The following is a 17,791-nucleotide window of genomic DNA, read 5'->3' as shown; positions in this document are numbered from 1 at the left end:
AGAAGTGTAATAGGACAGCAGTCAACTAGTATTATATAATGTAATGATTTTCAAATTAATGAGGGTTTACTTATAATTTTATTTCCTAATCATTATGCTCAAACAGTGGTAGAAATGACATCACAAATACACAATTTTTCCCTCAAGGCAAGCTTCAAAATATATGACAAAATGGAAATGTATTATACAATAAGCAGCCTTCCCTGTACACCAGCCCTTACGTTTCCTAAAGCGGATGATGGAAAGTTTGTTCAAAATTAAACGGGCAGATAGAAGCAAAAAGAGAGTCATCACCTGTTTAAATAGCTTGAGGTTTAAACGTCATGTCAGTAGGCACAGGAGTACGCTGTGTACATAGTAGCTTGAAGGATAGGAACAGGGAACGCCCAACCTGAAGGCCCTTAAGTCAAGACTACTCAAGAAATGGCTTACCAAATTTTCAAAGGAATCTAATTACATAACATGCCACCTGCCCAAAGGATTCTTATCCAGCAATGTCATCTGTTTTACTTACTGGTTCTCTCAAAACATTTAGTTGATGAACGTTTAACAAACATGAGGTTTGATAGCTAGCTTATGAGTAATGTATGTTGTGTTTGTTTGTTTGTTAGGTGTTGGCACTGTTTGAGGATGGGGAGGAGACAACCACAGCCTTCGTGGAGCCCATTGTCATCCTGCTGATTCTGGTGGCCAATGCTGTCATTGGAGTCTGGCAGGTGGGTGTGTGTGGGCTGACAAACTAAAAGCCCACAAAGAAATTTGGCTATTGATCACATCTATCTTTTCTGTGAAAATGTCAGTACAGAAAAATGTAATGTTTAATATCTTCTGTTCCTAGACTGATTAGGTGTCTCATTTCGTGTGTGCATAAGGTTATGTCACGTTATTTAAATTTATAACAAAATAACAGCATTTTGCCACTAAAAGTTAGCTAATTTTTCCTCTCAAGGCTTCCTGCTATTTTTTAGAATACAAATCTGCTTTTTTACTGCAGAAATAGAAATATGCAGGAAGTCTGTTTTGTTGAAACATCATTTTAGATACAGTACTAATAATATTAAGGATGTATTGATGGATATCTGGAGTACCTATAGAGTAGTATTACATCCTTAACATCTCCAAAGAGTCTTTAGTTTCATCAGATTTATAAAAGACCAATTCACTTTACAGAGTCTTTCTGATAACATACAAAAAATGTAGAAGGAGGAGTTACTAGCTGCGGGAGGAGCGAGTCTGAGTCAACACTTTATACAACACTTACTGGATAACTTATGATTCACAACATGTTTATATAATATGCACTTACGTGCCTATTTCCAACATAACAGAAGTCTTGCAACTCATGACCCAGTTGGGACTTAATAATGAAATCCAGCATTAAACAAACACAGACGTAAAACTTCTCCTTACATCCAAAAACACACTTTTTCTTTCAAGCCATTGTTGAGTTTGATATAAAACAAAGCTGTCGCGTAAGTACCTGTAACTTAGCATCCTCGGTTCCTCGCTCTCCCGCTGATTGACGTGTGGGCATGGTTTTCCAGGGGAAGTGTCCATAAAAACAGTGATACGTATAGCGTACCCTGTAATCAAAAAAAAAAAACTTTCAGAAACTTGTACGAACCCTGGCGAAATGCATTCGGCACAGAAATACTCTTTAACACGTCCAACTGCTTTTTTGACACTTTGCATTTGTTTAGCATGAGGAAAACAACTCTTCAACTGTGTTAGGTCAGAATGCATGAAATACTGTTGAACACCCCCCCCCCCCCCCCTTAAAAAATTTGGCTAATTTGACAATAAATGTGATGGCCGATATTATACGTTACCCTGATTGTGAAATCAAGGCTGAAGTCTCATAATCTAATTATCAAATTAGGAGCTTCAAAGTTTGATCACTGTTAAAAAGTATGTTCAACTTAAAAAAGTTACCTGGTTGCTTTTGAGTTTATTTAACGTAAAAATATTTACACCACTTTTTTAAGTTAAATAATATATTTTTAAGTCGAATTAACGCAAAATTTTAAGGCAACCAGGTAAATTAATTTTTTAAGTTGAACCAACAAATATTTTTTTGAGTGATTTATTGATTTTGCATTGATTTTACATCGATTTCAGTTTTTGATGTAGCACTTAGTCAATAGTAAAGATATCAATGTTATTTTTCTCAGAATGTTCTATACATTATTTTGGATTATCTAATGTATACATTAGTAAAAATGAAAAACAACATATTCTGTCTGTTCTAATTTAGGAACGAAATGCCGAGAGTGCCATCGAAGCTCTGAAGGAGTATGAGCCAGAGATGGGCAAAGTGTACCGCATTAACCGCACGGCTGTCCAGAGGATCAAAGCCCGGGACATCGTCCCTGGGGATATCGTGGAGGTTTCTGGTAAGCTTCAATTTGTCTCTCTCTCTCTCTCTCTCTCTCTCTCTCTCTCTCTCTCTCTTTCTTTCTATCTTTCTCTCTTTCCTTTCCTGATTTGAAAAGTCCATTCAAATCTGAAGAATGATGTTTGTGGAACAATACAGCATGGATCCCGTAGAGAAGCAGAGTGGAGAATTGGAGATTTCTGCTGAACGTTTACTCGTGTGGTCTGACATAATACGCAGTGGAGGTGGCCTGGTGCTTTTTTCCTTCTTCCAGTCATCACCACCTCTTGGTTTACCCAAAGCACACAAACACTGCCGGTCGTTTTTCCCCTGTATTCCCATTGGCTTATGTTTGGCTGCCCAGAGTGTGTTTGCGGGTGTTTCACCGCAGCTCTTTGCCCTGAACGGGAGCCCTTCAGGGTTTCTGTGTGTGTATGGGCCTCTTGCCAAGTGTTGAAAGCAGTGCAGGAATATCCCAGACTGTCTTACGTAAGTGGCTTTCCTTTGAGCGCAAGGGTGCCAAGCAGAGACATGCAGAAAAAAACAACGTTTGCACGTGACGTGTGTGAGATGGTAGCTGTGCTTGTGCATATTCTGTTCTTTGTTTAAGTTACGACAGTACTTTTTCTTTTCTAGCTTTCTCATATATGTACATCTTTGATTTTCCATTTTGTTCATGTTGTCCATTGTCCATGCATACTGTATACATACATGTTATAAATGCTTTAGATGGGATATTGGCTTTGAAGTAACTGGTGTTTGTTTTAAAAAACCTTTGATCTCTACTCTGCATCAGCCAAATACAGAGCGAAAAATGAGCAGATGAGATGCCTAGAGGCCGGAGGTGCTCTGCTTTTTAAAACAACACCTGAAAATGAAAGAATAGAGCATATAATGTAATAATCCCTGCGTTACACAACAAGACAGATTCTCCTATTCATGCTGTAGACTGCTGCATTCATTCAGAATCATGGACACTGCCGCATTGCTCCATTTATTTGTGAATGGGAGTGAAAGTGAGAGGGTGCAAGATGACAGAGATGGGGAAAGAGGGAGTGTGAGGGGGATGTGAGACTGAATGAGTGTACGGAGAGATGAAAAAGACGTGTAGGGATGTGTGAGGGAGGAAGAGGAGGGTAGTGCGAGAGCAAGATAGTGTGAAAGACATGAGCAAGAGAGAGAGAGCGATAAACACAGCACACAGCGTTAAGGGAGAGAGAGGCAGGCGGTATTAAAGAGATGGGAGACGGGATGAAATGTGGGTTGCATTACCTGTCTTAGCACGGCAGTAACAAGCGTCTCTTTGTTCAGGTGCAGTACTTGGTCTTATGCCTTGACAAGCCCACATTCCAGAGGCCAGATTCTCATCCGCGTACATGCAGATGTTCACGCTTTGTCCCCTGACACTTATAGGCCATGTCACCATACTAACTATACCCAGAGTCCCCTACCATGTCAAGGTCAAACAAATGTGTAAAATGCAGTCTGACGTCTCTCAATCCAGATGTTTCCACATCTGTCCAATCATCATTTTGTTCTAATAAGGATAACAGTGTGTGGTGATGGATCACAGCATGACATTTCTGTCCTCATTAAAGGTGAAAACGTTGACGTGAAGTGACAATCACAAGCACAGTTGGGAAGCAAAATAGGCCATATTTCATTCAAGGGTAACTGTGGACCAATGAGATTTCACCTGTGGACTAGCGCAACATACTGTAACCGAAATAAAAAAATTAAGTGGCAGACAAACTGTTTTTTCAAGGTTTGTATGAAATATGATTTATTGCTTGTTGCTCTATGCTGTGCCTGGTTGAACATTCTGAATGTACTTTTTAAATTTTAGCTGATGTAGTTGAGTTTTTTGCACTAGGAGTGAGATTTTGGCCTTTTCCCTCATCCTGAGGCCTTGAGCACTTCCCAGCCAGCACGCTGTCCCAAACCAGACAAGGTGATTTGGTCCAGGGAGGAAAGAGGTGAGGTATTTCCACTCCAGAGGTCTGCGAGAGTGGAAACGGCTGGCACTCCATGCATCTTCCTGTAGTTTACTCACATGGACAGTGGTGGGATAAGCGATGGCCCTCAGGTTCAAATCTGTCCCTTGGTTTATAGCCATTAAAAATAAACTATGAGGTGAAAACACAAATGCTCAGTACCTTGTGTCAATCGGTTGTACAGTAGTTGCAAAATTTAACAGGTTAGTGGGAAGTGCTGGCAGGATGGAGGTGTTGTCAGCTACATCTGCATAAATATTTCTTAATTTCTATCTAACCCAACTCCTTCGGTGACATAATATTGTTGCTAAGGACCATCAAACATGTATACAACCTAAGATCCATTTTACTTTCTCAAGATTACACATTGGAAAATAGCAGTTGTGTAAACTATAAATTGGTAACTACAGCAAAAAAGTGTCATCCAAAACAAATGGCAAGTAAAAATACGACCCACAAGCTCTTCTGTAGTTTCCTCCTCCACGTCTTTTCCTGCACACACCGTTAGTGCATGGCAATTCCATTGGAACTTTTGGCACAGATGACCACTGAGTGCATTGGAGGTCGGAAAACACAGCATTCAGCCGCTCTTTTTTTTTGCATGCATGAGTACTATAGATATTTATAGAATTATTTACACTTTTTATTTCCAGTCAGCACAGCAAAGTGCCAGAGTTTGGCCAATGTTATGGTTGCGGTAAGCATCCCAAGTGGAATTTTCCCTGAACTGTTTCAGAGACCGTAAAATAACATTCCCACTGCAGTCAAAGTACTGAGGAACCAGATGAGGCTTTATAGGAAAAGCTTTGGGAAGATCTCAATCCTTCCTTCTACAATTTTTCTTTTTGGCTCCTTCTTGGTGGGTGCACCTCTCTGTGTGATGAGTAATGTGAGTCATGTATGTGTTTAAAAATAAATCACTTTAGAGGGAAACCCTTAAATCACATCATCATTCAGTCATAGCCACGAGCACTTGACAGTTTCGATTACCGTTCGCAAACATCTTGAACTCGCCAACCTCTGTTATTACATGATTTTTTTGTTTACAAGAAGGCATGCGTCACCTGTTATAATCCGGTTTATATCCAGGTGTCTGTTTTCTGCTTTCAAATGCTTGCCACCTACTGTCATAATGCCTGTGTATTAGCTTACTTTGCATTGTTCTGGCTTGGTCTGGTGGAAAACTTCAGCTGTTCACATTAGCATTTAGATGGGTTTAGTAACCATTCACAGTAAGATCGAGTGGGTGGGAGATACAGTACTGCTGTGGGGTTGATAAAAATCTAAGAGTTTGTGTCAAAGGAATGTAAAGGAGGGAAAAGAAGTAAAGATGGGATGAGAAAGCTGCTGGGAGCATAAACAGATTCACGTCCACCATGCCCTTTCTACCCCTACACCCACATGGTGCAGACCCTGATGGGGGTGTTGTCTCCATCTTCTGAGACCCTGGGCTAATATGAGCCATTCCTGTGATGTGGGAGGACAAAAGACACTACAAGTGAGATTGAGAGATATAGCCAGTGGATCCAGAAAGAAAAAATAAGAAGCACGGCAGTATTTTGCATTGTAATATTTATGCAAGGTGTGACTATGACTAAGAAAACTATTCATTACAGCAAAGTTGACAGACAAGCTGTCAAGCTGTCAATATCCCAAATCTCCTTTCTATCCTGTGAAATGTTTGTCAAGAGTGCATTCGACGTCTATCAGGGGTTGAAACACAATAAGTATGTCTCTTCTCCACACTGTCCTGACTACTCTTTGGCAGTGTCTGTTTGTATAACAGATAGTATGTAAGAGACTAATGGGAAGTTTGGCTGCTCACTTTCATGCCTTGCTGTCCCTAGGCCCCTTTAGCACAGCCTAGGGATTTAAATGTAATTATGACACTGAAGGGTCTCTAATTGCTGCAAAATGTCTTTTAGGAGCCACTGCTGCCTGTACAAGTGCTTTATGACAAATTGGCTGCAAAAGGATGAGATTTTTTGAGCTTACTGACACATCCAGGTGTAGAGTTATAGATGGAGGAATTTGTGCACTGTACAAATGGTAAGAGATAGTCTTACTGTATGCTGTGATATAAATGAAATGTTGTAAACATAGTAGGTGTTGATGTACGTCCGCTAACTCAGACTTAGTATAATCACAATGTTAGTGTCATTGTAGTGAAATAACTAGCAGTTCGGTCAGGCTGCAAAAGACGTCATTTCAACATACCTCACACTCCGTTGCTCTGATTGGTCATAGGTCTATCCAATTGAGTGCAGAGGCATTTTTCGGTTGAGAGACGCCTCATAATCATAGCCCAATGGAGCCCAAATTTTGACTAGAATTGAGTATGAAAACGTCAGGCTAATTTTCTGTAGACTGGATTATAACAATATCTTAATTTTCAACCCTGCTTTGAGTCCAGCAGCTGGGTTAAAATGAACCCAGAAAATGTTTGGCTGCGTTCGAAAACTCTACATTGCTTCCTTCTGAGGCAGCATTCCAAGGCAGGAAGGATTCAAGGCATGTCCGAATTCAATGTTAGGTTTACTTCCTGACTCCTGAGGTACCTCCATCATCCTGTCCCACAATTCTATGCGCATGTGCGCATGGGCAATGTGATTGGTTGAGCCTGGTTGAGTTCGAAAACATAAAATGGCGGCCAAGAAAGTGGCTGGAGCACAAATTTAGTGTAAATAAATGTATATTTCACTTTTTTCTCTTTTTAATTGCATTTCTAGCTAGAAATTAGTATTGTAGTTTTCAAATATGTGATTAGTTATCACAAAGGCGCTCTCTATTTATATTTAAAACACGCTGCATATGGACTGTGTCTGAAAGCGTTTCTTTGAGCTGCCTTTATGCCTCCGAAGTCATTGCCTCATGAGGCAGCGAGGCAACAAGTCAGTTTTTGGATGAAGCCTTTACATTTGACCCAGTGATGGGTTAAAACATCCCAGTATTTTGGGTTGAAACAACCCAGCATGGGTTAAATTACACCCCAGCTGGCTGGGCTCATCTCTTTTTGACTCAGTGCTTGGTTGAAAATAACTCCAGATTTAAAGTGTAGTGTGTCAAATTAACCAAAATATCTAATAAACACACAAGGGGGCAGGGAAAGTGCATTCGTGAATAAACAACAGGTGTTTGAGTTCTGCGGAAATCTACTAAGCTTTCTGTGAAATGATGTGGGCTGAGATTCCCATAGTTATAGAGCATTACATGCACAGCATGTCATAGTTCACAAACAAATTGGGAAGAGCTTGATTTTGGACTTTTGATTAACAGTATTGTTTCGTTGGAACTGTGAAATCATGTTTATCTACTGTATGCAGCCTGTGTATATCAAAACCATGTCATGACATCTCGGGCAGGAACGAGAGGTACTGAAGTCAAGGTAGTGAAGAATATGTACTGCCAAAAGCCTGAAAGGCTTAAGAACTCACAAAACCTAGTTAAAAACAACACACATTGACTGATTCGGGTATTGACTGAGGTTTTCTCGGGTATTGTTTTTCTTTCTTTTATATTAGAAACATTTTTTTCTTTGTAAATGTAGTGCATGAACAAAATATTGATTACTTAGTGTGTCTCATCAACCCGGTATTGATCGGTGTTCCAGAGTTGTTTCTCTCTTTCTGCTCTCTCTCTCTCTCTCTCTCTCCCCCCACTCTTCCTTTTTGCTTCTGTCACTATTTTGATCAGTTGTAATAAGCCATTTACCTGGAAAGCAAGAGGTCAAAAACAGCATCGGATGAATGCTGATTAGCATGTGGATGTGATTACATTGCAGTGGCTTGTCTTATTTTCTGTTTATGGTTATAGTCAGAACCCTTTAGCTATATGTACAACACACCTCCTACCCATCTCATATTGATCAATAAGGTAGGATTTGAAATAATAACTCTTGACCTATTTTGTTTCTTAGTTGGGGACAAGGTGCCAGCAGATATCAGGATCACCTCAATCAAATCCACAACCCTGAGGGTGGACCAGTCCATCCTCACAGGTACAGTACACTTCTGCAATGAACAAACAACGCTGTTCAGTTCATATTACTTGATTTATTACTTGCTTTAAAACCATCTGTATTCTTTAGGAGAGTCTGTGTCGGTCATCAAACACACCGATCCTGTGCCAGACCCTCGAGCTGTCAATCAAGATAAAAAGAACATGCTGTTTTCTGTAAGCACAATGTCTCATTATAATATTCAGTATTCCAAGTATTCCAAGACAATACATGTTTTTTGTTTGCTTACTTTTTAGCTTTAATGTCACTAGATGTATTACTTTTTTGCTGCTTATTTGTGTTTTTAGATTAAAGAAAGTCTTTAGAATGACTATTGGATAAATAAGAGTCTAAAGTGGCCGTGCACTTAATTTGAAACGTCTCCGTCCTGTCTTTGTTAATTTGCGTTCATTTAAAGTCTCCAAGCAGGCATGCATTGTTCCATTCTTAATCCACTTACATTGCGTTAATATCTTCCGCAATAGAGAACCCCTTCAGGTGACATTATTGACCTAGTAAGTGACACCTAAACGTCAGATCAGGTCACTTTAAATTGTATTTTAGATATTGCTTTTATAGTACAGCTTTCCAAAACATCATGGAAATAACATGTAGCCTCCTATTAGGGAAAAATGTCCCTAATGGCATTATGACCAGCTGAGTTACACTCCACAAGTCAAAATTTTCCAAGCTATATTTTATAAGGAATTTCTGAATCTTGCTATTGTTTCCATACAAGCTTGTTAAATGACCTGTGAAAGTGTAAATTTAGATTTGTTCCACGTACATGTATATCTCCTTATTTCTTCCAAAAGGGTACAAACATCGCAGCAGGCCGGGCCATTGGCGTGGTTATCTCTACTGGGGTTTCCACTGAAATCGGTAAGATCCGTAACCAAATGGCAGCCACAGAGCAAGAGAAGACCCCGCTGCAGCAGAAGCTGGATGAGTTTGGCCAACAGCTCTCCAAGGTCATCTCCCTAATCTGCATTGCCGTGTGGGCCATTAACATCGGGCATTTCGCCGACCCGGTCCACGGAGGATCCTGGATTCGAGGTGCCATCTACTATTTTAAGATAGCTGTGGCCCTGGCCGTCGCAGCCATACCAGAGGGTCTGCCGGCTGTTATCACCACCTGCCTGGCACTGGGCACCCGTCGCATGGCCAAGAAAAACGCCATAGTTCGTTCCCTGCCCTCGGTGGAGACATTGGGATGCACTTCTGTTATCTGCTCAGACAAGACGGGGACCCTGACTACAAACCAGATGTCTGTCTGCAGGGTGAGTTTGGGAATATTTGACACCGTTATCTGTGTCTCATTCAGATGTCTCCAGGCGGATCTTGATTTTTATGTTTGTGTTGATGGGTTTTATTTTTAATCTTTCTTTTGCAGCATAAAAGCGTATGTGAGCTTTATCTTTTCTTTTTAAGCTTTAAGGCAATGCCTTTTATATTTCTACATTACAAGGAGTGATTGATTTCACACTATAACAGAACGAAATTGAATCTCCAACTATCGTAAAGCATAGCTTTGGAGGTTGCCTAAATCCTTTTTTTTAGTTTATGATGGATTTGTTTTAGGAATTCCCTTCTTATAAAAGAGTGCCTTCAGGTTAGAGAGCATCATACTGTATGAATTCCTTTAAACCACATCTCTCAAGTCTTTCCTGCTGCTTCCTGACGTGTGCTGGTGCTCTCTACTGTGGTTACTGGAGCATTGACAGGTGGGATTCACAGGCCTGGATAACACGGCAGTGTTTACCATCAGAGCAGTTCTTTGATGCTGTGCCAGGACCTTTCATACAGAGCTGAGTGATGCTATAGCAGCATCTGTCTATGGCTGCCATATGGACGACCCAAGAAACACAGCAGGATATGAGAGGTGTGGTGGAATTACCATACTAGTATGATTTTAAATGAATCCAAAGTAAGTTCAAAGGCATGGTTGGGCTTTAAAATTAAGCTTTACTGTCTCCAAGCATTATTTAGACACACTTTTAATTATGCAGTAAGCGTTTTAGCCTGTTTTACAAAACCTAAAAATAGAAAATTTTTATTCTCTATAGAAATATATTCCTTATGATAGAATACCAATTTTATCCTATTTGAGGGTAAAAAGACATTCCTACAGTAGGTTAACTCCTATCCGCTTGTTAAACATAGACTGTAAAAAAAGATGGACGACGCCTGTTCGCTCTCTTCCATTGGTGAAAAGTGAAGCCACCAGTGTCCCGATATGGCGGTCTTGGGTCTTGAGTCTGCGCAGTAGCGATTTCGGGACCGGTCATGCGCAGTAGTGAGCAGGAAGTAAAGCTCGAAATCAAGATCCCGCCCTCGCTCTCGCAGAATGCGCATATCACGCGATATCACAGCTGTCAATCATGACGTGACACCGCCGTTTTTATATCATTAAATAACTAACTAAACACAAACTTATTTTAAAAACAAACATTTGAATTTACATCAGCGTGATAAAAACTACAATAAATGACAGAAACCAGGTTAGAAAAAAAAAGATAATTGAAGTGTAATTAAATTTTTTAGTTGGTCTCAAGTCCCATTGAATTACATGGGGAGGCGGGGTTTATGACTTATACTGGGACCAGTCACTGGGGGGCAATTGAGATGTTTTGGCTTTACTTTTCAGGGCTTGTGCGGCACGCTTGTTGTTAAATCTAACGTCTTGCACTACTCCGGGTCCAACCTATCTCATATTCATATAAAGAAATTTTAAAAAATTATGCTAATATCCACTCATATCATAACATAAAACGACAAAAAACACCCAATCCAAATTTTTATATCCATAACAAAATCTGATGACCAGACATGGACTTATGGACATTATTTTTTTACGAATTATTAATATATTGCTGTCGTGATTCCATGAGTCTGGAGACTGATGTGTACACCATGAGTTTATAAATTATATTTTTACTTAAATTAGGGGTGCACCGATATATCCACCAATGATGCTTGCTATGCTTTTTAATGAATTGCGTTGAAATGCCGCTACATCCAAAAGCCAAGGGGCACTCTCGTGCAGAAACTCAATATGCACTGCAGACGTAAAACCATACACACGCAGCTATGACACACAGCTCCAGGAAAATTTGCTATTTTCATGATAATAAAGAATATGTATAATGATTATGTTTGACGAGTGTGCTTTTTAAAATCCATGTTATTAACGACTCAAACTAACAGTGATTTTAGATCGATAAGGGCTTACTGATCAAAAGCCATAGTACATGAAATAGCTGTGAATAATATCAGCTGTGTGATTCAGAATAGTTATCGGTCACTTATTATGAATGTATATCGGCATTTATCGGTGCACCCCTAATTAAATGTGTAATATGAATAAATAGTGCTCATAAACGGCTGTTTAATTAATATCCTCTATTGTAATGAGTAAAGGCTTGGACCCGGAATACTGAATACTGAATTCCTTACTTCATGACTTAAAAAGTGGATTCGTCTGTCTAGTGCAGATATTTTAGGAAATCTGCTTGGAAATAGGGCTGTAACAATGGTTAAATAATCATCTCATCGCAATTGTTTGACCTTATCGCGATTAAATTCAGATCACCGCAATGATTGCACATCTCTCTCAAAAACACAAGGGGATGCTGTAGTGCCTGTATAAATGAGACTGTATTAGATGGCATTCCTTAATTGACAGTGTAATGCAAAACATTGGAAAAGCATTCAATACAGTGGAATACACAGCATTTACACACATGCTCCAAAACTTTGATAAGCAGTATGAACTATTATCATTAAATAATTACTTTATACACAACAATGTATGAAATTTTTTTCATGAACAAACAAAATGTATGAGAATTAAATGTCAAAGCCATAAAACAGACAATTCATCGTCATAACCGGCAAAGCTCAAAAACAGGCAATTAATCGTCACACTTTATTAGGCAATTAACCAACAGCCAAATTTCATAATCATGACAGCCCTACTGGGAAAAGTCTTGTTAGTGACACAGAAATAATATTTAAGCTTAATTCTGGATCTGGTTTACCCAATATCCCATATGCATTACCAATTCCCACATTCCCACTTGTCACACCTCTATACACTCTGTATAACCCTAAAAATGGTATGTACATTATAACCTGACTCTGTCTGAACAACCATTATTGCTATTTGCATACATACCTGTTTTGCATACTTTCCCTTTTTTAAATAATCTGGCATCGTTTCCATACCCGCACTCTTCCCTAAAGGCTGAAATTATTTCTGCGTTTTTTTGTACTGTCCTAAAAGAACAAAGCTTGAACATCCCTCATGGATTTTTTTAACCAGCATGTAAACTCTGAAGTGCTCTGCAGAGACCACTGAAAGCAGTATAGCAGTCCTTGAAAGTTTGTTGTTTCCTGAGAGCCCAGATATGTTGAAGTACATGTGGAAATCACGCTACTCACAGATGTGTGCAGTACTCGGGGTCACTCCAGGTATATGTGGAAAATCCTCAAAACATATAAAGAGGGGTGGGCAGGACTTCATTACAACTTATTTCCCTCTATAATGTTGTAGAGAAAGCACCACGGCTCCTGGAGATGTAGATCTTTCAAGACCCAGACCTGTTTACAGTCACACAAGACTGAGTTCAAGTCATTATAGCTGGGGTTCAGTCTGTGACAGTACAGCATATAACTGGAGTTAGGGTTATTATGTAACTTTTGATTTCTACAATGTTTTGTTTCTATGTATTTCATACCCTTGTTGTTTCAAAAGCAGAGAGCCGGAACAGTTGAGAGAATTTATACTTTGTTTTTCTTTCCGCCATCTATGCCTCTCCCACATCTCATTCATTTATCTGCCCATTGCATCAAGTTTTGTGACCTTTTATGATTTCAACAGAAAAATAATGATTGCAATATTGTAGTAGTATCCTATCTTTTCTTCTCTGATGTGCTGCCAGTTCTTTTTCACTATGATCTCTGCCGTTGTTTTCAGTGTTTACAAAAAGTATGTTGGTCTGGGTATGTTTGTGGGTGTGTGTGTGTGTGGGTGAATGCCAGTTTAATCATGTCCCATGGCACGGGATATTATATCCCTTGTAATACCCATACCTGCAAACTAGTCGCTTTTCGGCGAAAATCGCCGTTTTGAATTGAAAAAGGTCATCCACGTGAATCATGTAGATCCGAAGAGTTTTTGTTTTTTTTTTGGGGGGGGGGGGGGTCTAAACTTCCCATAAACGGGAGTTTCAAAAACCTACTGCGGTCTGTTTCACAAAAACAATAAAAGCTCTTTGGTCATCACGTGAGGTCATCACAGTGTGGTTAAGGTTAGGATAGCCGATTGGTCAATGGATGGGAGCTGAACAAATGGGGTTACGTGAAGGGCGGGTCTTTGCGTTGCCAGCAGCTTCTATTAAAAGGCCTTGGCTGCATCAGCTTTCCCGCGGATTAAACTTTTCACGCTACCGCTGACACTGACGTTTGTTTTGAGGTTAGTTTTGAGGCACTTTGAGGCACTTTTGCTTGTCCGATTGCTGCAGGTTTTTGAAAATATAAGCCATTCTTGCTGCTCATAAAGGGTTTAAACATTGACATGCGCTCTTTTATATGTCAATGGCATTAATTAGGCATCGTTTAAAGGTGGAAATCTTACTGTTCAGATGCATACTAGTTCAAGATAATTTGCGATTTATAGATTTCACATCTGAAAGAAAGGGGTAACGTTAAGCGCGTTTTCTGTGCGTGCGTTTGTTCTGTGAATCACACGCAGAGGTGTAAAGTACTTAAGTAAATGTACTTTGTTACTGTACTTAAGGTTTTTTTTTTGGCTACTTTGTACTTTGTACTGAGTATCAAAAATATAAGCAACTTTTACTCTCTACTCAATTACATTTTTGATTGGGTATTTGTACTCTTTACTCCACTACATTTGAAATGACACTTAACGTTACTCGCTACATTGTTTATTCGTCAAATAAAAACGAGACGAAAGTGTCAGAGGGTGAAGATGGATAGAATCTGTGGTCGCGAGGTACGCACAAACACACAACTGAGGGACTTCATTTGGCTCTGCGCAGAGCAATCGTATGAAATCAAAGTACTGCGAGAGCGAATCAAATGCATATGGAGAAGTCTGGTCTCGCGGTACTTTGATGTCAAACGCTGAATGGCTTGCGTTGAGCCACCGTAGCGGGACATCTGCGTGCTGCGTATGCCATAAACTGTAGAGAAAAGTTCGCGTCTGGTCTGAGAGAAGAGATAAAGCGCAAACATATGGATGCATATCACATTTGCTTCTGTCAAGGGACCCTTTGTTAAACATGTGATGCTGCAATCAAAACAAAAGTGATGAGCGATTGCAGGAGGGCCATCCCGCACCTCAAAGGCAAGCACAAATGTTTACTCTGATGCTACTTTATCAGCTAACCTGAGCTGGTTGATATAACTTACTTTATAAGCCAAAATAAACCAGCGATGTCCTGTACTGATTGCCTGAGTAACTTAAGTACATTATAAGATTGATAATAAGTGTACAATTTCACTGTCCTCACATTAAATCAAGTATGCTGTAATGTATTTACTGTAAAGAGGGATGCATGACTGAAGAAATGTAGTGCACTTAATGTGAGATAGTGGTGTTACGTCTACTACATGTGTTTTCAATTAATCTTTCAAATGAACAACTTCACGTTTTTAATATGCAAATTTCTGTTACTGTATATTAACTGTAACAACCTACTGGACTCTATACTGGAATTTTTGATATATTTAGATTATAACTTTTTTAGGATTGGCCTAAATGTAAGAATATTTGGTAACACTTTACAATAAGGTTGATTAGTTAACATTAGTTAATGTATTAACTAACTTGAACAAACCACGAGCAATACATTTGTTACAGTATTTATTCATCTTTGTTAATGTTACTTAATACAAATTTAAGCTTTAATTGTTTGTTCATGTTAGTTCAGAGTACAAGATTTTAATAAAGTATTAGTAATTGTTAAAATTAACATTAACAAAGATTAATAAATGCTGTATTAATGCAGTTCATTAATAGTTCATGTTAACTAATGTAGCTAACTAATGTTAACTAATGAATCTTATTGTAAACTGTTACCATATTTATATAACAATAGTAAGGGGGGGGGGGGGGTGCGGGCGCGTATACAATGTGTCACCTTTTTCAGCCCTTCTGAGTTTGCAGGTATGAATACCACTGCGGCCACGTGTGTGTGCGCTGTACATCTGTGTCTCTGTGTGTCTGGTCGAAGGTCTCTCCTGTGTTTTAACAGCGGGGAGTTCCCTCTGTGCAAAAGTTTCTTAATCCTCTGCAAGTGCTGGGAACTAACCGGAAAAGGTTCCACTGCGACTTGGTAAATATTTACCCACTTTGTGGCCATAGACTGATTCCAGACCTGCAGAGATCAGCTCTCTAACATCAGGAAAAGCATTGTAGTCAGACTCCATATCATTCACTTTATTACCTTTTCACTTCAACAGTAATGAGTTGTTTCCTGGACACAGATTAACTGTAGTTATACACTAATACACACACTGTCGCTTTGGATAGATGTAAGTGTAGCCTTCGGTTTAAACGGATTAAAGCAATAAATAGATTTGATCTGTATCGTGGAAACGAAACATTGCTCTCAGGTCAAAATGGTCATCTGCCATATTAAGCATAAAAAAATTCTCTCTTCATACTCCCTTAGCATTTTTGCTGGTGTGCTTTGGTTATTTATGACCATTACAGTAAAGTCCAAGTGGGTCATCAGCTTCATCTGTGTCCTCACCTCACCTTTCTCTGGTTGGCAAGGTTACAGTGACCCAACTAGTTATGGCTTATTGTAGGTCACGCTAATACACATTTGTGAATTTATACACTTACTAAGTTTGATATGATTTATGCTTACAAGTGAGTATGTTTATTCTCGATGCACCCTATAGTAACAATTATCTTGCAGGTATTACGAAAACGCATATCAGGTGATTCTCACAAAATCCAGTGTCAATTCACACGAAATCTGTGTCCAGCATCACAATTTTAAAAACGCCCTTGAAGCCAGTTTATTATTATTATTATTTTTGCACATATAAGATTAAGGTCTGAACTTACTATAACCATTATTTTAAGACGATTTAAAACAATTTATTTACGTTTTTTAGATTATCTTTATAAAAAATTATCATTACCGCAACATGATATTACATTAAATATATGCATATACAAACTCATGTTTCGGTAATGAGAACTAAAAACTTTTATCTAGAGAGAAAAAATAAAAACTGCTTACCTGGTAGCCATCTTGAGTGTCAAAGTCAATTATGTCCCTTCCAACATTTTTTTTTTTTTTTTGAAAATGTTAGTTCCTTGAGGGCTTAAACGATTGAAAATTTCAACATTTTTCTTGGACACATTTATATGCCTTTTTTTGTCTCTACATTTACCAATGATCACAAAATACCACATGTTTCTTTACTGCAAATGTTTATAGTATAACATGCACTGAAGCTTTTTATTTTTTTAGATTTTTTTTAATTATAAATAGTTCCATGTCAAAGAACCCAAATCCAGTCATGGAGATGTTGCGGTAATGAAAATGTTCCCCTTAAATGTGGAAAAAACAAAAAAAATGGTTTGTATGATGTCATTTGAAATCATGTGCAAAATAGTACATGAAGAGATGTTTGGAACTGTATGTTTCTTATTTTGATACTCTTACTTCGCATTTACTTTTTTTTAACAAAATGTTTCATGACACCTCATAAGTCTAATTTTGTGAGAATCACCCATATCTTGTTTTAAGGATGTTTAAATATTTACACTTACGGTAAACAGTTTGAACTGTCACTGGCCAGTACCATTTCTAAGATTCCTAATATATGTGTACTAATATGTGTACATTATGCACCTTTTGAAGTAACAAATTGTACGTCTACTAATATGAAATTTTTAGGTCCAAAGGTGTTGGTACATATTTTGACCATTCTTTTTGACAGTGTAGGGAGCCATTAAAAAGCCAAGACATTTTAAATTGTAAAATGAAGCTTGAGGAAATGCTTCTAGCCCTCATTTATCTCTAAATTTAAACTTCATTGCCTCACAATCCTAATTACTAAACCCCTGTTATGCTGAAAGGCTTATTAGGGCAAACAGGATGCCTATCTAGTGCAGTGAATTAATGCTGTAACCATGTTACAGTGATGTCCAGGATGACGTCAGCCAGTAAGCTTTGAGCCATGTTGACTCTAGACATCATCCAGGTGTCACTGTTGCCAATGTGTAAGTCAGCGTGGCTGTAGTGTCTAAAATTTCTTCCCACTTTTGCCCCTTAACATCCACACTTATCAAAAGTCCATTGTTGCAAATCACTGCATGCTACCCTGTTCCTTGGTATCTGTTGCTATGACAACATATAGCAACATGTCTGCCAAGTC

General features: G+C 38.8%; 1 protein-coding gene across 1 annotated transcript in view; it reads left to right on the top strand.

The window, feature by feature from the left end:
- The window catches only part of atp2a3 (ATPase sarcoplasmic/endoplasmic reticulum Ca2+ transporting 3), a 61,796-nt gene that overhangs the window by 23,542 nt on the left and 20,463 nt on the right, over positions 1–17,791 (top strand). Inside the window, exons 4-8 of the mRNA XM_065250160.2 lie at positions 612–716; positions 2,255–2,393; positions 8,285–8,365; positions 8,456–8,541; positions 9,181–9,645. Of these exons, the coding sequence (XP_065106232.1) occupies positions 612–716; positions 2,255–2,393; positions 8,285–8,365; positions 8,456–8,541; positions 9,181–9,645 (876 nt within the window). The remainder of the gene's footprint in view (positions 1–611; positions 717–2,254; positions 2,394–8,284; positions 8,366–8,455; positions 8,542–9,180; positions 9,646–17,791) is intronic.

The sequence above is a fragment of the Paramisgurnus dabryanus genome, chromosome 5 (genome assembly GCF_030506205.2).
Source record: "Paramisgurnus dabryanus chromosome 5, PD_genome_1.1, whole genome shotgun sequence".
Classification (NCBI taxonomy): Eukaryota; Metazoa; Chordata; class Actinopteri; order Cypriniformes; family Cobitidae; genus Paramisgurnus; species Paramisgurnus dabryanus.
Note: the sequence above shows the minus strand (reverse complement) of the source record. Positions and strands in the feature narration are given on the sequence as shown.